This window comes from Dermacentor silvarum, chromosome 7, assembly GCF_013339745.2.
Source record: "Dermacentor silvarum isolate Dsil-2018 chromosome 7, BIME_Dsil_1.4, whole genome shotgun sequence".
Lineage (NCBI taxonomy): Eukaryota > Metazoa > Arthropoda > Arachnida > Ixodida > Ixodidae > Dermacentor > Dermacentor silvarum.
Window position 1 is genome coordinate 172,876,368 of NC_051160.1, and position 21,729 is coordinate 172,898,096.

The 21,729-nt window shown below is 47.5% G+C and overlaps 2 protein-coding genes across 3 annotated transcripts in view; both read right to left on the reverse strand.

Moving 5' to 3' along the window:
- Positions 1-21,729, reverse strand: part of LOC119458699 (uncharacterized) — a 604,514-nt gene that overhangs the window by 230,963 nt on the left and 351,822 nt on the right. The window lies entirely within an intron of this gene.
- Positions 1-21,729, reverse strand: part of LOC119459342 (1-phosphatidylinositol 4,5-bisphosphate phosphodiesterase classes I and II-like) — a 343,616-nt gene that overhangs the window by 150,942 nt on the left and 170,945 nt on the right. The window contains exon 4 of the mRNA XM_049671676.1: positions 9,005-9,442. Coding sequence (XP_049527633.1) covers positions 9,005-9,442 — 438 coding nt within the window. The remainder of the gene's footprint in view (positions 1-9,004; positions 9,443-21,729) is intronic.

Genomic DNA, 21,729 nt, shown 5'->3' on the forward strand with positions numbered 1-21,729 from the left:
AGCTTGTACTGCATGTCTGTTTCGTTGCAGATCGACGGACATGTGAAGTAAAAATACAACGCGCTCCTGGGTTCCATTGCGCTGCCTCTCGCACTTTCCGGACGCACACACACATAGACTTAGGTGCCCTATGTCTGCGAAATTCAAAGCGTAATGGAATAGCGTCCCGTACGTAAACTACGCTATCACGCTATACTAAAACTCTCTTTCTGCAAAGTTCGTTTGCGGAACGGTAACGCTATTTCCCGTAATCCCGCTATTACGCTAACGCTAAACTAAAACTGTCTATTGTCTCTTCTGGGCTCTCACTCTTCAGTGTTTTCAGATGAAGACATTTCAAGCGGTGAAGTCTCCTGGCTTTATCACGCTTCTTTCAACCTCTCTTCTAAGTGTGGCATGCAACGTTATTAAGTGAAATGAATAAAATGGCTTTGTGTGCATCGTTATGGCTCTACATTTTCATTTCGTGTGGCTATATACTCAGCCCTCTGCAACAGGGCTCAAAAGTCAAGGTGCAAGTGCACGCTGTAGCTCTAAGGGGCAACTGTGGCAATCTTTTAACAGCGGAGCTTTTTATGCTGAGCGTAATGTGTCTTTCGCAGACAGAAAACTGTGGGCCGGTTCTGGAGGTAGTGCAAAAGGGTCCAAGTGCAATGGCACATACCCCTGCGAACTAGCGAAGCTGAGCCTGGTCAAGTCTAACTAAGCATGGTTGGGACTACTTAAGCTTAGTCAGTCGTCAATAGCCAATCAAGAGCTAATCGATAATCGATCAGTAATCAATAAATTCCGGAAAATGCTGGGGATGACTTGGTAGTGCTTAGCCTAGCCCAAATACGTGGCCAATACCTTGTGATAGCCAATCAATAGCTAATCGATCAATAATAAAAAAATTCCAGAAAATGCTGGGGATGACTTGGTAGTGCTTAGCCTAACCCAAATACGTGGCAAATACTTTGAGATAGCCAATCGAGAGCCAATCAATAGCTAATCAGTAATCTATCAATAATCAATAAATTCCGAAAAATGCTAGAGGCGCCATAGTAAAAGAAAGGCCACCTAGCCGAGCGGCCTTTTTTTCGCGGTATTTTTTCTTCTCTCGTCACATTGCGGCCGAAAGCCCAGCTTCATTTCGATTTTATTTACATCCTATTTTGTCATAGCAGTTACAATATCCAAACTTGAACATCTGAGAGTGTTTTCTAACTGAAATCAAGGCACGTACAAAAAGTAAACAATCTCAAAGTCAGCTGGCGGCTCCAATGTGTCAGCAGACGACGCGCATAGAATTCTTCTTACTGAGAAATCTGTTGTTAGTTGGCCCAACCGGCTTCGATTAAAACCTTTTAAGGTAGGTCCCCACCTTCCAAGAAAAAATTTTACAATTCTAGTCCAAAAGTTACAATTATATTTTTAGCTTGCAAAGCTTAGGTAGTTTCAAACTTTAACATGATGAAATTGCTAAAAAAGTAAAAAGAAATATATAAATCAAAATGTGCCAAGATATCCATGCTGTGCCAACAGTCACAACTACAAAATGGTTGGTGCGATTCAAACGTGATTTGGCAGGTACGTAATGAGGACAATAACCTGTGCATCTAACCACCACAATCACCATATCTCTAAGCTAAGGTGCGTTATCATAAAAAGACTCATAAAGTTGATATCCAGCAGGCTTGTTTTTCACACAATTGGTCATAGTATAAAAAGTTACTGCTCATTTTCAGTCATTCTGCTTTAATGCACAGCTCCACATGTAAAGAAATAGCACACAAAATTTTATGCGAAAATATTTTTTTGAAGGAAAGTTATCACTGTTCGCGTAACTGTAGGTAGCAAAAAATCATGATTTGAGAAAAATGGCTTTAAAGATTGGAACCGAATGTCAGTGTATTAAAAACATTCAATATGTCTAAGATCCACCAGGCTCATAGCTTGGGCCCTGCTCGGAAGCAACACGAACTCCTTTTGAGCGAGCTGAAGCACGTATTTCTTTTTCTGGTCCGCTTTGCGTCTCCGGCTGACTCGCATGCGACCGTCCTCACACGGCGACAGGCACTGCGTCGGCGCTTCCCTTTCGTTCTGTACTTTGCCATATTTCATGGAGTACTATAACTTTCTCCTTGAAGGGCTAGAACTAAATCCACGAGCTTGAAATGGCGTACAAAAAGCACAGATGGCACAGATAACGCGAACGTAAACTAAATCAAACTCGCGCAATGTAAACAAGTGCTGTAGCGCCCCGCAGCCCTCTTGTGGAAATCTTTAAATAAGTCGAAAACATCATGTCCCACAAAATGCTTCCAAAAGCTTTAGAACGTACTTTTAAAAAATTAGCATTATGTAATCTGTATACGAAGAGACATTTATGACGAGGTAGCAGATGCTGTGGAATCAGAAACCTTCAGTTTCGGTTTCGGATGCGTCTAGGAGGGGTTCGAAAAATGGTCATAACTTTTGAACGGCTTAAGGTAACAACATAATTCCTTTTGCTAAATATTCTTGAATAGACAGGGAGCTTGAATAAGCTAAATCCAAAAAAATATTGTTTTTAAATGCGTTTTTGAAGGTGGTGACCTACCTTAGCGACTTTTATGTGCTTACAAAGAATAAGACATTACGGGCGAGGCGTTGCCAGTAGCCGACAACCTGACTTCAAGGTCGTGTGCTGTTACCAAATTCCAATTGCACTCGAGCCGTTCAGGCGATGGTGACAGATTCTAATCGCACGTACCATAAAATGTTCTAGCACGTCAGAATTAGTTGGGAAGAGGTACATCGGCAGATCGTAGCCGTGAATGAAAGGCTTGCTTGAAGGAAAGTATTGTCATTTTCATGTATCGTAAGCTTTGCTAGTTTTCTCGCAGTATTATTTCAAATGCGCAACAAAGTTTTCAAACCCGATTTTCGTTGTATATATACACTATAAAAACACAAACGGGCTAATATGCCCGACTAACTCCGCACTGCGCTTATTAATGTCTAACTGGCACGAGCAGAGTGACGATCGAATTACCAGTCCGTTGCACTCAGTACCATGCATACCTCCTTGGCAAACTGCGTTGTATAATAGTATTTGAATGGCGAGCTTTATTTGAAGCAAATTTTATTTATTTATTTTATTTATTTATAATACCCTCAGGGCCAGTGGCATTATAGAGGGGAGTGGTACAAAAGCAAATGTGGTACATCGGAAGTAAGTAAAACGTAGCGATTAATATGAACAAAACACAATGCTAGAATACAAGAGGTTTCTTTGAATACAGTGTTAGCTGCTGCGTCAAAAAAAAAAAAAATTCCTGGTTATACAATGTTAGCTAAAGTTTCACGAAAAAGGCTGTTATCAGTAATATTTACAATATCAGCGGGAAGGTGGTTCCAATCTATACATGTTCGAGGGAAATAAGACTGGGAAAAATGCTTTGTGTTACATAGATAGGTCCCGACTTTATGACAATGATCAACACGGTGTGATACATAATGGGGTCTTGTAAAGAATTGCGTGTACAAGGTACGATGATGATAAAGCCTATGAAAGAGTGCTAGACGTGCCATTCTACGTCGAACAGACAACAAGGGAAGACCAAGATTAGACTTCATTGAGGAAATGCTTGCAGTTCTATTATAATTACAAAAGATAAATCGAACAGAATTATTTTGGACAAGTTCTAAGCGCGTTTTCAGGTTATCCTGGCAGGGATCCCATACAGCAGTAGCATATTCTAATTTAGGCCGTATTAGAGTTTTATAGAGTAGATGTTTTAGGTTAGATGGTGAACTAGAGAAGTTACGGCGCAAGTAGCCTAACATGCGGTTAGCGTTGTTAATAACGTATTCGGTGTGAATTGCCCATGACAGATTTGTAGTTATATGGACACCTAGGTACTTGTAAGAGTTGACTGTTTCTAAAGGAACGTTGTTTAATTGGTAAGTGGCTTGTTGGCGAAAAACACGGGAAACACGTAGGACTTTACATTTGTTAGTATTTAGTTCCATTAACCACGAGTCACACCATTTGGTTATTGCATTAAGATCGAGTTGCAACATGTTAACGTCGGTTTCATTGGATATTTCGCGAAAAATGACACAATCGTCAGCGAACAAGTGTACGTTAGAGGATAATGTATCAGGAAGATCGTTAATATAGATGAGAAAAAGGAGAGGGCCCAGAACTGAACCTTGGGGAACCCCAGAATGTACGTCACTGAAAGAAGAATTAAAACCATTAGCTGTAACAAACTGAGTGCGATTTGTTAGGAAAAACTTAATCCATTTGAGAAGGTTATGATGTAGATTGAGTGCATTTAATTTGTACAAGAGAAGTCTGTGGCAAACCTTGTCAAACGCTTTAGAGAAATCTAAGAAAATACAATCGGCAAACGAAGAACGATCCAAAATTTGATGTAGCTCATGACTGAATGAAACAAGTTGTGTTTCACATGAGAATGTTTTGCGAAAGCCGTGCTGAGCTGGGGTGAAGAATGAATTATACTCGAGGAAATTAACAAGGTTAGAAAAAATGATATGTTCAAGTAGTTTACAGCACGTACTAGTCAACGAAATGGGACGATAATTATTTGGTGAATGTTTGTTACCGGACTTGTGTAGAGGAACCACCTTCCCGACTGTCCATTCTTTAGGTAGTGTTGACGTATCTAGAGACTGCTGAAAAAGCTTTGTAAGAATAAGTGAACTAACAACATTAGTACTTTTTAAGAATTTGGTGTTAATTGAATCATATCCGGGAGATGAAAATGTAGAATCCCGCACGCACACGCACACACACACACACACACGCACGCATAATATAGTATTTGAATGGCGAGCTTTATTGGAAGCAAATGTAGAATCACGTACGTGCACGCACACGTACGCACACACACACACACGCATGCACACATGTACACACAGGCGCACGCACACTACCGTTGAACTCAGTACCATACCTCCTTGGCGAACTGCGACGCATATATAATATTATTTGAATGGCGAGCTTTATTTGAAGCAAATGTAGAATCACGTACGCGCACGCACACGTACGCACACACACACACACGCACGCGCACACGCATACACACACACACACACAAATATAAAGTAAGCGTCCAAACTTATAGCCCACGCTGGCCGTATCCACAGTCGCTCCAGGTTTAACACGGAGAAAGGTGGCCTCAGCTGCGGTGGCGCCGCAGCGCAGCGGCTTCATGCGACATATCAAGCTCTGCCATATACTGACGGCGGAGTTTCGTGACCAGAAAAAGTATCGAGGGGCTATGGTGCAACCAACAACGAAACACCACTTACCACCCCCCATCACTTGCCCGCGTCCACACTTCTCACGACAGCAACTTCTCACGCCAACCATTATAGCTCATGATCGTCGACTCCTCCACGCTCTAGACGCTGTCGTCTGCATGACCCAAGCATACTATGCTTGGTGTAAACATGTTGACGAACGCGGGAGGCCCTCAAATGTAATTTTGCTCCAGAAACGTGGAAGGTCGCTGTTTTGGGCCTCGCAGAATGCAAAACCAGCGGGGGGGGGCTTTGTTAGTGGGTCAGGAGGCGCTCTTCGGCCGCAGAGAGCCCGCGTCCCCAGCTCAGTGCATCGTAAAATGGTGCACACGCGGTCTGAAGACAATGGGGGATGGGGTGGCATTGGGAGCCATTTGGCCCCGAGGCCCAAACGGAAGCGCGAACGGGTGCCCTCTCGCGCGCTGCCTAAGGCGGACAACCTGCAAGACGTTATTAGGGTGTCAATGGGCATGCCTCGGTGGCAAGGAAGCCACTTCCGGTGGGGTCGCGTAACCCGGCGCGGGCTCGGGAGCGACGGGCTGGCATCAGAGGCGTAGTCCGTCTTTGAGATGACAGCTTTATGAGCCCGCCGGAGACGGACCGTGTGCGGGACGACATTGTGCATCGATGGGCGTGCTTCGGCACGAGGCCTTTTACGGCATGCCGTGGGTAACTTCCAATTAAGGAACGAGAACGGAGCGCTTCTTTCACCGACAGTGTTCTGGGGGAAACACCGGGATGTTTTAACATGTCGCAAAGTGAGAGTGTTTGTGCGTTGTTTTTTTTATTTCTTGTTTGTTGTTTTCTTTTTCTCCCTCTCTCTCTGAATGTTCCGAAAAACATAGGGAGAGAGTGAGAAAAGTTGTGACAGTGAGTGACAGCCCAGTTGACCCAATCAGGTCACTGTGGTGTCGTGATTTGCCGTGAGGGGATTCGGGAGGAGCAACCGAAGGCTTAAAACCGGGCTCCTGACCTTTCACGAGGGTTCCGGACGCAGGAAAGGTGCTCTGCACTGTCGGCTCTGCCGAGTTAAGGCGCCGGTTCCAGTATAAACTAAGGGTCTGGACGTACGAGCGGTGTTATGCACCATTGGCTATGTCGAGTGTGACGTCAGACTTTCTGTAAATAGCCATCAATGTATATATTTGTACATAAAGTCATATCTCCAAGTGCAAACGTCTATGGCGTCCCATCTCTGATGGAAGAGGAGAATCGACTACGGCGGCAGCAGAAGTTTCCCATCCAAGTTAGCTGGTCACACCAGCTTGGATCACTCTGTGCGAAAAACGAAACGAAGGAGGGGAGAAGGAAACCTTACTCTTGGTTAATTTTTATCTTTGCGGAAGGAAAACAGGTCACTTGAGTTAATAAAATTCACAGGGTCTCTTGTGTTATTCCTAATACGACTTGAAGGCGAAAGCCGAAGTGCCGATGCATTAAAGACAGACGCATGACATACTTTCTTTTTGCTGAGTCATCCATTTTAATCACTCAGTCATCCCTCTTAATGCGCTGATACATCACCTTATTTCGCTTTAATTCCACGTAATTCACCTAGTCATCCCTTTAATTCACTTTGATTCTTCTTAATTCGTTTGGTAATCCTTAATTCACTTTAATTACTTTTCATTCTCTTTGATTACTCATAATTCACCTAATTTCTCTTATTTTGCTTTGGCCTCACTCTTAATTCGCTTAGTCGTCCACTCATGCCTAGTGACGCTTTGGTCTGCTCTAACTGCCTTTAAAAGAAACAAATTCTTAAATTAAAAACAAACAAATAAAGAAACAATTCTGCAGGTGTTCACCGATAAAACATTACTTATGGGAATATACATAGATTTTTCTAAAGCATTCGATCTTGTGAATCATAAAATTTTACTCGCTAAGCTGCTAGCTTATGGTATCCGTGGTATCGCCTTGGAGCTCTTTGAATCTTATGTATCGCATCGAGCACAATATGTCGAGTTGGAAAGGGAAAAGTCCAGTCTTCAGGCTGTAAGAGTTGGAGTTCCGCAGGGAAGCATCCTTGGACCACTCCTGTACATAATGTTTGTAAATGATATGCCAGCAAGTTCAGTACGGGCAAAATTTATTTCTTATGCTGATGATACAGCAATGTCTATTACTGCTACGTCAGAAACTGAACTAAAGCTTCAAGGGAACAGAGCGTTAAGAGAATTTAAAGATTGGGCTGATGCAAACTGTCTGCGAATAAATGCCAGCAAGACAAAAGTTGTTGTCTATATGCAAAGAGGCAAAAAATTACGAAGTTCAATAAACATGAAAATATGTACGGATCAATTAGAAATTGTTAACACGGTCTCTGTCTTAGGGGTAACATTCACTAAAGATTTAAGTTGGAATGATCACGTAGAACATGTAAGTAAAAAGCTATCATCTGCTGTAGGGACAATAGGACGATTGAAATCCTTTCTTCCTGTTAAAATTAAAATTTTACTTTATAATACTTTAGTATTGTCAGTTCTGCAATACTGTAACCTCGTTTGGGGCACTACTAGCAAGGTAAACCTTATGAAATTGCATTTGCTCCAGAAAAGAGCAGTGCGATACATTGCCAATGTCCCTCGTTTATTTTCTATGACAAATCTGTTCTCAAAGTTTGAAATCTTGCCTGTATTCTTTTTATACAACTATCGTTTAATTTTGAGCTACAGGTCATATTTGAAGTCTAATAAATCTATTGTGTTTTCTCTGGCCGATTTAAAAGCAAACCGTAGCATCCGTAATACTAGGCATAAAGAGGAATGGCACGTCCGCACACCTCGGACCAATTACGATAAACAACCATTAACACATACAGTACCCATTCTACTTAATCAACTCGCACAGGAAGACTTTGATCCTTTATGCAATTCCAATAACGAAATAAGCCTATTCAGTCAGTTATGCCAAATAGACTAGTATGTCATAAAAGTTTTGTTTACATATTGCAGTCATGAGTGCACGATAGCAACACCTGTACATACGTGTATATAGATGTGTGTGAATTGCTTGTGCATATGGTCTGTATCTGCATGCGTGTATATAGGTATAAATGCGAAATTCTATGTGTATATAAGTATATATGTCTTTGTGTAATTTTATACTAGATTTTCTTCTTGTTGAAAGTGCATTTTGTTTCCAATATTACTTTGTTGCAAGTGTTGCACTTTTCGTAATGTTTCTGCAGTGCTCTGCTCTGAAACGTATAAGGGAGCGGGACCCTTGTCAAGCTGTACCTCAGCTTTTAGTCCTGTCTCCTCTTTTTCAATGTGAAAAGAAATAAAAACCATTCATTCATTCATTCAACTCGCCTGTACGATTTTGCGTCGACGACACAGTTTTCGCTCAAGGACGTTGAAGGTCGAATGCACGATGAGACATATAAGACTTTCGCCTTAAAAATAATGGATTTTCACTAAGCGCAGCTGCCTAGGTCTTTAAAATGACCTGAGCGCGCACTGAAAAGATCCTCGAATGCTCTTCTGAAGACGTCCTGAAGAAGTGCTGAGGCTGGACAAGTGGTCTTGATAGGGACGTATTGAGGCTCGTGTGGGGGACGTCCTGAGGACGTCCAAACGCACTCACTTGTACATCCTGGGGATGTGTCGTCTGCGTGGCACCACCACCCAAAGTGGGCACACGCGTCGATCTACTGTATAACCAAAATTTCCCACGGTGCCCGGTGAGACGCAACCCCACGTACCTCCTGGCGGCCCACTAGATGCCGGTAGAATCGCAGGAAGACATCGAGGCAGAGTCGCTCGGGCGCCACGGTGTCGTTCTTGCCGGCGGCCAGCCCGACAGCTTCGAGTGCGCGCTCGACGCGCTTGCGGTCGTCCCGGTGTTGGGCGAACATGCGCAGCACGCTCTTGACGGGCAGCCGACCCTCGCGGTCGGTGCACAGCAGCAGCTTGGTGTGCGCCTTCTCCAGAAAGGTGGCGGCCGGCGCGTTCAGGGAGAGCAGGTTGTACGCCATGCTCAGCAGCTCGTCACTCCACAGCTGCGCCACCTCGCGACTCGTGCCGCAGAAGCTGATGGCGCTCACGTTCACCAGGTCAGGCCCGTACAGCACCGTCACCGTCTTCTCCTCCAGTGGCACGTCCGGCGCGCCCATGGACACGGAGTCGCGCAGCTTGCCCTCCTGCGTACGAAATCGAGAGGTAAGAAAAATTAAGCTCTGGGATATTACGAGCCAAATCAAATCACAAGCCACTGCAATTATGAGCCCAATGTACAGCACTACTTTGACAAGACGTCCGAGTCACCCTCCAGCCTTGGACCGAGGCACCCCTGCGGGGCCTCGGTGGTAGCGTATTGCCTGTCTGTGCGCTGGACCTGCAGCTCCGAACTCGGGAGCAAGTTTCGTCCTGCAGACCCCGACTTCGAGGACCTGCCCGCTGACATGGTTCTAGGAGCTGACTACCTCCTGAAGTTGATCTCACCGTAGACAGCAGTTGCGTCAACCTCCGCTTCGTGGCTCCGAGTACCCTCTCGGCTAGGGTACTCGGAGTCACGAAGCGGGTACCTAGGGTACTACTGTATATGCTCCCTACGGGCTACCTTTGGTAGCATATATACAGTAACTCTACTCTCGGCTTAAGCTTCACAAGCTGAGCCGGCAATGTCAGTCGTACTTGAAAAACACAGATCGCTTTTTGCTGCGATACTACTGCGCAACTTCCCGGGTCTAGCAAGCTTGAACACCATATATCAACTGATAATCTTTCGCCGGTGTCCGACCGTTGCGACGGTATGCCGAATGTTGCGTCCCGAATCGGCTGGGCACATTCTTTGATTGTTTCCCATCGAGGCAGGCCCTTTCATCAGCGTCGCCCAGACGGCGACAGTGCCCGACACCGACGTTGATGGGAAAACAAGCGCCCAAATGGGCAGGGCGCATCGTTTGTGTGTTTCCCCCGATGCCACCCCCTTCATCAGCGGCCGCCTACCTGGCGACGTGGTGCGACACCGACTGGGACGCGATGACAAAGAAGCTCACGAAGCGACCACAACCACCACCCTTCGTGGAAGCGGGGGCCAGCGCGAAAGTCACTCTCCCGACCCTGGCAAAATGAATGTCACTGAGAGATAGAAACCAAGGAGACGACTTTCATAAGAGTGTGAATCCCCTGTTTCCAGATTTCCTCGTTCTTGCTTCGAAGGTACAACATTAGAGGCGGAGTTCAGCGAACAGTACGATCCGTCCGATTGGCTGCATCAAGGTCATCTGATTCCCTAGTCGGGTCAACTAGGGAAGCCGAATGTTTTATAAGGAGACACCTTGAATGCAGTGGAGTGTCCTGACTTGTTCTGATATGTTCTTAGACATGTAGTGAGCTGAGACTTTCAAAGTGCTCTCACATGGAGTGGGCTTCCATATTTGGAGCCACTGTAAATATGTAGAATAAACCCTTTTTTCTATAGCTCTTACTCCCGGACGTACTCATCCCTTTGGCTGAGGTATCACCGGCCTAAACGCTACCTGAGTCCCAACAGGAACGAGAGCGGGCTGTAATTGCTGGACAAGAAATGCTAGCCGCTAACGTTAACAGGCCGTCTACCAGCCCGTGGGCTGCACCTGTCGATTTAGTCCGTATAAAGAACGGCTATCTACGATTTTGTGTGGACTACCGGGAGCTAAATAAACGCACCATACCTGACTCATACCCGCTGCCACGTATTGACAACACTATTGACACTGCAGCACGAAATTAAAGATTCTTTTCCTTTCCAGATTTGAAAGCGGGGCATCGGCAGATCAACGTGGCTGAGGACGATAAGTACAAGATGGCCTTCCGTACACCTTCTGGTTTGTACGAGTTGAACCAAATGCCTTTGAGACTGCGAACAGCCGCAAGTACGTTCCAACGCGCCATGAACACAGTGCTGGGTTCGCTGATCGACTACGCCTGCATTGTGTACCTCGACGACATCCTGGTTATCGGGGCAACGGAAGAAGAACATCTACAAAATCTCTACAAAATACTGGAGAGGTCGAACCAGACTATCCAAGCTCGACTCGCACCGTATTGTAAAAACAACACGCCAGTGAAGCCGATTGGGATAAGAATCTTCAAGCGGCTGCATACGCAGTTAACACTCCCAAAACTAGGCGTTACATTCGGCTTGGACACGCCTGTGAAAGTTGGACGCCCCATTGCACGACATCGCTTCTTTGCAACGTCCCACGAGAGGCAAGCAAGAGGACAAAACATGTCCAACAGGCACAAAAGCGGTACTACGACAGCCGCCGCCGTCTGGCACCGCAATACAATATCGGCGACGAGGTGTGGGTGCAACGAAGTACACCGTCCTCTTCAAACAAATTGTGCGCAAAGTACGAGGGACCCTTTATTATTACCGAATGCCTGGGCGAGAACACTTGGCGTGTACGGTCTTTGGTTTCTGACTAGCGCACAGACAAAAGAAAGTGGAATGCCGTGCATGTGCCGCGTATTACGAACTACGTCTGTCGACAAATCTAAAGTACTGTGCTGTGTTCATTTCTCAGGGGCACACGCAGTCGCAGGGTGGCAGAGTGTAATGACGAAGAGCGGCAATGGAGCTCAGGCGCTGAGAGCGCGAGAAAGAGGGCGCAGAAGAATCCGATCCAGTGAACGGGTGTGGTTTCTGTTCTCTTATACTTACTATACATACAGCGCCATTACATATATATGTTTGTAAAGAATATCGGATATAACGAAGCTATTTTTCTGTCAGATGCGACTTGATTATAACGAGGTTCACTTATACACTGATTACAGACTCTAAGCTTCTCTCAATAATATTGGTAAGCCCTCGTCCACATACTTACTGAACAAACTTGGCAGACGACGGACAACACGGGTGCTGGTGTCTTCCCGTAGTCTGCGATGTTTGTTCAGCATATATGTTCAAACAACCAGTCTTTCCTAGTATCGCTCATAGCTTTCTTTGTGGAGCCCGGGCGGGTTTTCTTGCAGAGTTCAATGGTTGGAACATACTGTGGTCATTCGATTTGAGCTATGGTTAAGAGTGAAACTTTGTGGAGTCGTAGGCGTTTTGCTGCTGCGATCATAGGCGGAAAGCTTTCATTTCTGCGAGGGGGGGGGGGGGCTGGGGCCCGACTAGCTTTCCGAAACCTACCCATGTATGTACATATTGTGAGCATTATATTACCCCTTCATCTTCTTCATATGTATATACTCATCATCATGGCCAGCGCCATTATCTTCAGCGCGTGGCCTGCATAATAAAACCGTCGAGGTTGAACAGCTGTCTCGCAAGTGGTGGAGGCTGCTCTCGATCCCTTGGTCCTCTACGACTTCGAGTTTCCCTGGAGCTTCGTTCCCACCTTTCCGCCACCATGCGCCAAGAAGATCCACCAGGAGCCCCCAGCGTCACCGTCTCTGCCCCACCGGCCGTTCCTTCATGGATCGTCAACGCACGGCAGCGCGATCCCACCATGTTCGCTGGCATTCCTAGTGAAGACGTTGACGACTGGCTGGACAATTATGACAGAGTGAGTGAGTCTAACCAGTGGGATGATTTCCACAAGCTTCGGAGCGTCGCATTCTACCTCACTGACATTGCCAGGACTTGGTTTCTTAACCATGAGAGCTCCTTGCCTGACTGGGCGGCTTTCAGACACCAGCTTCTACAAATTTTCGCCGCCCCAAACGTCCGCTCTCAGGTAGCCAAGAAAAAGCTTGATGCACGCATGCAACTTCCCGGGGAAACATACACCTCTTTTATCGAGGACGTCCTCGCCCTTTGTCGCCAGGTTGACGCAGCCATGAATGAATGTGATCGTGTTCGTCATATCCTCAAGGGCATTGCCCACGTCGCGTTCAACGCACTGGCTATCAAGAATCCAAATACCATTAACGATGTTATCGCGACTTGCCAGCATCTGGACGCCCTGCAGGCCATCCGTTTACAACCTGTCGCCTGTGACACGCCTCCTTCCTCGGATACGGAACTGCGTGTCCTGATTCGGACTCTCATACGCGAAGAGCTCCAAGTGTATGGCCTGCGCAGTCCTCCCATTCTTCAGCCGCAACCTTCGGTTCCTGGCCTGCGCGACATCATCAAAGAGGAGCTGTCTTCCATGACCTGCACTGTCGGCTGTGCCCCTCCTTTGCCGGCACACTCGTATGCTCAGGTTGCGGCTACGCAACCAGCGTTCGTTCAAACAACGCCTGCTGCTCTTGCTACTCCCAACCATCTGGCGACTCTGGCACCTCGTGCACCTGCCACAGCATATTACCCTACCCGGCCTACGCCCCGCCCCATTTATTATTATTGCGGTATTCGCGGGCACATATCGCGCTTTTGGCGAAGACTACAACAGGACGAACGCTGTGGTTACGATGTTTACGGGAGAGACCCGTTGCTTCTTCCGAGTCCCTACCAGCGCCTGCTTCCCTAACGCTCACTTACTCCGCCTCCAAATCCCGAAGAGCCTCGCAACTACCGTCCAGGGTGCCACTGCTCGCCTTCCCCTCTCCGACGCTCGACATCACCTCTGCTACCGGCCTCCCACACTCCTGACTACCGATCGGAAAATTTGATGGTGCAGTTTTTGGAGGGAAAGCTGCATGGCCCGCACAGACTACAATTCCTCCAGTGTGCCCGGCCAATACCTTATTAGTGTGTGTAGAAGGTGTACCAGTTCCTGCATTGATTGATACGGGCGCAGCTATTTCTGTTATTCACGCTGACTTGTGCTTTCGTCTACACAAGGTTACTACACCTTACAATGGAGCTATTCTACATGGCGCAAATAATGTTGTGATTCGGCCATCGGCGCAATCCACCGTTCGAGTATTTCACCAGCGTTTATCTACGCTCCAGATACTTGCAGATCCCCGTGCACGAAGCAGACAAGGAAAAAACTGCTTTTGCCACACCCAATGGACTTTACGAATTTAACGTAATGCCTTTCGGCCTGTGTAATGCTCCCGCCACATTTGAGCGGATGATTGACACTGTACTACGGGGCCTAAAGTGGAAGACTTGCTTATGCTACCTTGACGACATCGTCATATTTTCGTCGACCTTCCATCAGCAGTTGCAGTGTCTCGACGAAGTCTTGACGTGCCTCTCTACTGCTGGCCTTCAGCTGAATACAAAAAAGTGCCACTTCGCCAGCACAACCATTAAAATACTCGGACACCTTGTCAGCAAGGAGGGCATTCGACCTGACCCCGATAAGATTACCGCTGTCCTGAGCTTCCCCAGGCCTCAACGCGCCAAAGACTTGCGTAGCTTCCTTGGCCTAGCCTCGTATTTCCGGCGCTTCATACGTAACTTTGCCACCAATGCGGCGCCGCTCCATCAACTACTTCCTTCTGGAGCTCCCTATGTATGGTCGGACAAATGCCAAACTGCTTTTGACGCCCTAAAGCGTGCCCTTACGTGCGACCCTGTGCTTTGTCATTTCGACAACACCGCACCCACTCTTCTACATACTGACGCCAGCGGCCATGGTATCGGCGCTGTTCTTCTGCAACGTCAGCAAACTTCCGAAGAACGTGTGGTCGCATACGCAAGTCGCACGCTAACACCTGCAGAGAAAAATTATACCATTACCGAGCAAGAGTGCCTTGCCGTTGCTTGGTCCGTCCAAAAATTCCGGCCTTATCTGCACGGCCGCCACTTTATGGTCGTCACTGATCACCACGTCTTGTGCTGGTTGGCGACGCTAAAAAAATTAACGGGACGTCTCAGCCGTTGGCTACTTCGTTTACAGGAATACGACTTCGACGTCACCTACAAGTCTGGAAAGAAACACCAGGATGCCGATGCTCTCTCTCGTTGTCCCCTACCACCGTCTTCAAGCACTGCCTGCTTACCACCTTCCATGAGCAAACCGCCGGACGTGTCTCCTGCATTTCCTTCACTCGCAGCTCTCAACCGGCTCCCACCTAGCCATTCTCATACGTTTGCAAGTAGCCAACGTAGTGACTCCTACTGCCACTCCGTTATGGAACGTATTTGGGGATCCTCTCGCACACCTAACACTCGACTCCGTCGGCAGTTGAAGAACTTCAAGATTGAAAATTCGGTGCTATACTTTTACGTGTTTCATCCTGAAGGACACCGTTGGGTCCCTGTAGTTCTCCGATCACTTCGGACCCAGATACTGGAGACCTTTCATGACAATCCCACTGCCGGTCACTTTGGTTTCCATAAAACCTATGAGCAAATTTGCAGCCGCTTCTCTTGGCCTGGACTTGCAACAAGCGTAGCAAAATACGTGGCTTCCTGTTCGATCTGCCAACACCGCAAACGACTGACCTCACCTCCGGCTGGACTGCTATAACCTGTCCCATGTCCTGAAGCTCCTTTCGCAGTCGTTGGTATCGACTTGTATGGACCACTACCCTTATCGGCTAGCGGTAAACGATGGATTGTCACACCTGTAGACCACTTGACACGGTACGCTGAAACAGCCGCACTACGTTCCGGTTCCGCAGCGGAGGTTGCATCCTTTTTCTTAGAAGCCATCTTTTTATGACATGGAGCCCCACGTATCCTTTTGAGTGACCACGGCAGGACCTTTTTGTCTAAACTTCTCGACGATGTTCTCCGTGCGTCCAATACCATCCATAAAATGACTTCCAGCTACCACCCTCAAACTAATGGCCTCACAGAGCGCTTTCATCGTACGCTGTCCGACATGATTTCAATGTACATCAACCCTGACCACACCAATTGGGATGTTATTCTCCCATTCGTCACCTTCGCTTACAACACGGCCGTCCAACGCACAACGGGGTACTCGCCCTATTTCCTTGTGTATGGTCGTCAACCGATCACTGTCCTCGATGTCTCTTTCTTTGACGTCGCCATGCCCTCGTCGACATCAATGTGTGAGCAATTTGTTTCGCGCATTGCTCAGTGTCGCCAACACGCCCGCCTCAACACCGACGCCAGTCAACAAGACCGCAAAACTCGTTATGATGCATCCCACCGTGTCGTTTCCTTCCAGCCTGGAGCTGGAAGGAAACGACACTGTTGCTGTGGACTCCAGTTCGCGTTCCTGGCTTATGCGAGAAATTTCAGTCCCGTTTTGTCGGGCCCTACACTGTTCAGGAACAGACTTCCCCAGTTAACTATCGTGTCGCTCCCGTTGTTACGCCTTTGGACGGCCGCTGCCGTACCACAGAGATTGTGCATGTCTTACGTTTAAAGCCTTTCATACGGTGTTCGCCGCCATAGCCAGCGGCCAGGTTGGCTGCTTCCATGCACGGGGGGAATTGTGTGAGCATTATATTACCCCTTCATCTTCTTCATCTGTATATACTCATCATGGCCAGCGTCATTCTCTTCAGTGCGCGGCCTGCATAATAAACCGTCGAGGTTGAACAGCTGTCTCGAAATATATATATTGTAAGGATGTTTATTGGACGGCACTTGAAGCAGCGCAAGGGCGACAGTCCAAAAGCGCAGCACGGACTGTCGCCCTTGGGAGACCCATTTCAAGGCGCTGGAGCGGACGACCCACTTCAGAGTTCCAACGCTTCGCTACAATTACCCCGGGTGTGAAAAGTGAATCGATAGGCGACTTAACAGGTTGTCAACATGATTGGGTCATGGTATATCTTGAGGCGCTCCACATTGACGATGTCGCGCCCTCGACGGCGCATGTCCGAAGATGGTTCAACGGGTTCGATAAGGTAATCTACTGGGGACGTGCGTAGGGGCCTTCGTATTTGGGCAGTAGTTTCGAAGAGAGTCCAGTTGCAGTGGTAGGGACTGAGAGCCAGACGAGCGCCCCAGGAACAAACGTGGGCGCAGAAGTGGTGGTGTCACCGCGAATGCTCTTCTGCCGCTCTCGTTCATTTGCAGTAAAGGTCCGGGCAAGGTCGCGACAATCTTCAGCATGTCTGGCTGTGGCAGATATAGGCGCATACTCAGACGTGTCTGGCTTGTATGGAAGGATCGTGTGCGACGGGTGGCGGCCGTACAATAAGAAGAACGGTGAGAAGCCTGTAGTACTCTGACAGGCGGCATTGTAGGCATAGGTGATGAAGGGCAGAATGGCATCCCAATTTGTGTGGTCGGCAGCGATGTACATTGAGAGCATGTCGCCGAGCGTGTGGTTAAATCGCTCTGTGAGACCGTTTGTCTGTGGGTGGTAAGCAGTAGTTCTGCGGTGAACGACGTGAATCAGTGAGAGCGTATAGGTTGGGTCGTTTGCTACGGTGCGCTATGCTTTTCTTAGCTGTCTTCGTCAGGAGTCAGTTTGAGAGTGTATATAGGATGGGTCGTTACGGTTCGCCATGCTTTTCTTGGCTATCTCCGTACTGAATGCCGCTGCAGTGTAGCCGAGCATCAGGAATGCACATGGGGGCTGTCATGGAAAATACGTTGAAAGCCATGACAGCATGCCCCGAGCCAGTGGGCAGAGAAAGGACAAAGCACGCGTGGAAAGTGTGTTTCGTGGAAATGAGTCGTGACGGCGGCTCCTTAATTTACGGAGGAAGGGAATTCCGCTGGATGCGGCTTTTTCAACCCATGTTACTGCAGAGGGCCACCAACCGGTTGCTGTTTGCTTAAGCGGGCATGAGGATGGCAATTAACCGGAAGCGAGTGACTGAAAGACGCTTGAGGGCTTTGACGAATTGAGTGTTGCTCCCGTAGGGGCGTGTGAAAGCAAGACAGTCAAAGAATGCACGTGTTTTTGTTGCGTTGTTTGACCGAGCGCGACCGAGCCTTTAAAACGGGCGCTCGGCATGAGAGGAGAGATTTGTCTGGGTGCAGCCTGGCCAGACACTTTGCTGCGTAATAAACGTTGTCCTCCACCAGACGCTGGTTCTTCCTTCGCGTTGCCACCGTGCACGCGGGCCATCGAGGGGCACCATCTCGGACCACCACAACCCACGAACTTCCATCCCTAACTACGTGACATTCTTTGAGAATGGCTTCGACGACTTCCGACAAGAAGACATGGCCTCGATCGCTGAGTAGCTCCTGGGGTGGACCGTGACGCAGTATGAATCGGTGGAGCAGGAAGAAGGCAACATCTCGTGCTGTAGCCACTGGAAGGGCGGCAGTTTCGGCGTATCGCGTGAGATGGTCAACTGCGACGATGGCCCAGCGATTACCAGCCGACGTCAAAGAAAGAGGTCCGTATAAATTGATGCCAACGCGCCAAATGGCCGGTTAGGACAAGGTAAAGGTTGTAGACCTGCTGGCGAGAGGTTCGACGGAGATTTCCGGCACTGACAATTGAGGCAGGAGGGAACAAATTTCTGCACGTGCCGGTACATTCCCCGCCAAAAGTACTGTTGTCGGATTCGGTGGTAAGTTTTGTATACCCCAGAGTGTGCACACTGTGGATCAGAGTGGAACGATTCGCATATTTTAGAACGGAGACTGCTGGGGTACTACCAGTAACCACTGGCGGCCGTCGGCGCTGTAATTGCGTCGGTGAAGTAGCTCGTCGCGAATGGCGAAATGGTAGGCTTGACGACGCAATGCACGACTGGGTGGTGTTGCCGACGGATCAGTGAGCAAGTCTATCAGCGAGACAATCCATTGGTCCTTGCGCTGTTTTGTAGCGATGGTGTGAAGGTCGATGGAAGAAACGGCCAGCTGAGTTCCGGAGCAGCGGGCGTTGTCGTCGGGTAAGGGAGAGCGCGAGAGGGCGTCGGCATGTTCGCGTCCATTGCGGTAGAGCATGCGGATGTAGTAGTCCTGCAGACGAAGTGCCCAACGGGCGAAACAGCCTGAGGGATCCTTCAATGACGACAGCCAGCATAGTGCATGGTGGTCAGTAACGACATCGAACGGGCGACCATACAAATAAGGGCAAAACTTCGTAAGGGCCCAGATGATCGCCAGACATTCTTTTTCGGAGACGGTTTAGTTGACCTCAGTCTTTAGTAAGTGTACGATTTGCATATGCCACGACATATTCAGGGAACCCTGACTTGCGCTGCGCAAGGACAGCGCCTAGGCCAACACCGCTGGCGTCAGTGTGGACCTCTGTAGGGGCCGTAGGGTCGTAGTGGCGTAGTATGGGTGGAGACGTCAATAAACGACGGAGCTTTACGAACGCGTCCTCGCACACTGACGACCACGAGTCGAGGGGCCCCTTACTGCCAAGGAGCTTCGTCAGTGGCGATATAATAGTGGCAAAGTTTCGAATGAACCGTCGAAAGTAGGAACACAGTCCTACGATACTGGGGTCTGGGCAACTCGGCTACGGCCCGAAGCTTGGCTGGATCTGGGAGAATTCCATCCTTGGACACGACGTAGCCCAGTATTGTCAGCATGTATATATATATATATATATACAGGGTGTTTCAGCGAACACTTTCAAAAATTCTTAAAGGTTGCCTGTGGCAGATAGCACAATTCTAGTTGATGAGCTGGTCTACTCGAAGAGGCGGACATTACTTGCACAAAGCATTGAAATGCATAGTCAAATAATTACCAGAAATTCACTAATTAAGTTTTTAACTAATTGCCTGATGGCCCATATTGCAATTTACAAATTCTAGCCGCGGAGTTCGCAAGGCGGATCCACTTGGAACGAATTCTCGGGATGACACCAGTTTCGAGATATTAATTCCAGAACTTTGCGGAGAAATGCATTGGCGTTCCAGTTAGGTTCTTAACAAAACGTCACTTCATGCGTTGAAGCTCAAAATTAACTGGAACGCCAATGCATTTCTCCGCAAAGTTCGGGAATTAATATATCGAAACTGGTGTCATCCTGAGAATTATTTCTAAGTGGATCAGCCTCGCGAACTCCATGGCTACAATTTGTAAATTGCAATTTGGGCCATCAGGTCATTATTTAAAAACTTAATTAGTGAATTTTTGTTAATTAGTCGATTATGCATTTCAATTTTTGTGCAAGTTATGTCCGCCTCTTCGAATAGACCAGCTCATTAACTAGAATTGGGCTATCTGCCCCAGGCAACCTTACATAAATTTTGAAAGTGTTCGCTGAAACACCCTGTATATATATATATATATATATATACATACATACACACATATACATACCATTTGCTAACAAATTTATATTTCTCGCTTGCTGGCGAAAGCAATTATATCGACACTCCAGGCAAATTTTCCCTGTTGTCGTCGCCGTGATGTTCCGTATTTAATCCAAAAGCCTTATAAATGAGCAACCCATACACTGTGGGTGCGGGAAAATGTACGTAACAGTGAGCCAAAAAGGATGATGGCTTGATGGGCATTATCTTCTCACGCGCTCAATATTCGGGTTAGTTGTAGGTCATTAATCAAACGCGAATGGGAAGGAGAGCACGCGTCTCTCATCTAGCCCTGCCATAGCTGTGAATGACTGTGCGCGGTTGACGCTTATGCGGCCCGCGTGCCATATCTAATTGTTAGTAATCATTGGTGGGTGCAATGATAAAGGGTGAGTAGGTATGGCTGCTAACTTCATGCGCGCCGGGCTGTCTTTCAGCGTCCCTGGTGTTGCATAGTTAAGAGGCAGAGGTCATTGCAGATCACTGACAGAGGCCGTCTGTAGTGGACATAAAAATAGACAGATAATGATGATCAATTTAATTTAGAAGTTGCGGTGAATCGCGCGGCTGTACGAACCATTCGCCTCCGCTGCCGGCGTTCTTCATAAAGCTTGCATTGTGAAAGCGAGTGCTCGAGGTCATCCAGTGAGGTATTTACAGGTTTACATGGTCCATACATTACACTATGCTTGCTATTTAAATTTTAGATAAATGTTTACTACAATTTATATGGCCACTATAACTAACGTATAGACCCGTGTAAGAGCCATACTTTTCTGTCGCGATTTTGACGGGCCTTTCATTGGACCGGGCCATTTGACCTAATTTTTCCAACTACAAGTATGAAATCCACCGTAAACCTCCGCGATCGCCTCCTCTCGACATCCAGTAGTGACGCGCGAAAGTACGCTGCGCACGACAATTCGCTGTCGAGCCCGATCAGAATCAGCGCACGGAACGTGACTGCTTCTCGGTTGGATGTCTTTTTTTTTTTAATATTAGCTGTCAAGTTTGGGGTGCGGCCCTTACACGGGTACGATCCTTACAAAGATTTACACCGTAAGAATCTTCCTTCGTGTAATTGACTTCTACTTTGCTATCATTAATACTGCTTCGCCTTCCCGGCCAAACTGTACTCTTTTTTTTAGTATGTTGAGTCAGAGTATAAGCACTGCTGCGCATAACTTCTAGACTTCTATTTATTCCGATTTCGACTGAATCCGGCTTGGTGCTTATTTCGGTTACTGAGTGAATTCTATATACGAGGTGTTTCAGCAAACACTTTCAAAAATTTTTAAAGGTTGCCTGTGGCAGATAGCCCAATTCTAGTTCATGAGCTCGTCTACTCGAAGACGCGGACATTACTTGCACAAAAAATTGAAATCCATAATCGACTAATTAACAAAATTAGCCAATTAAGTCTTTAGCT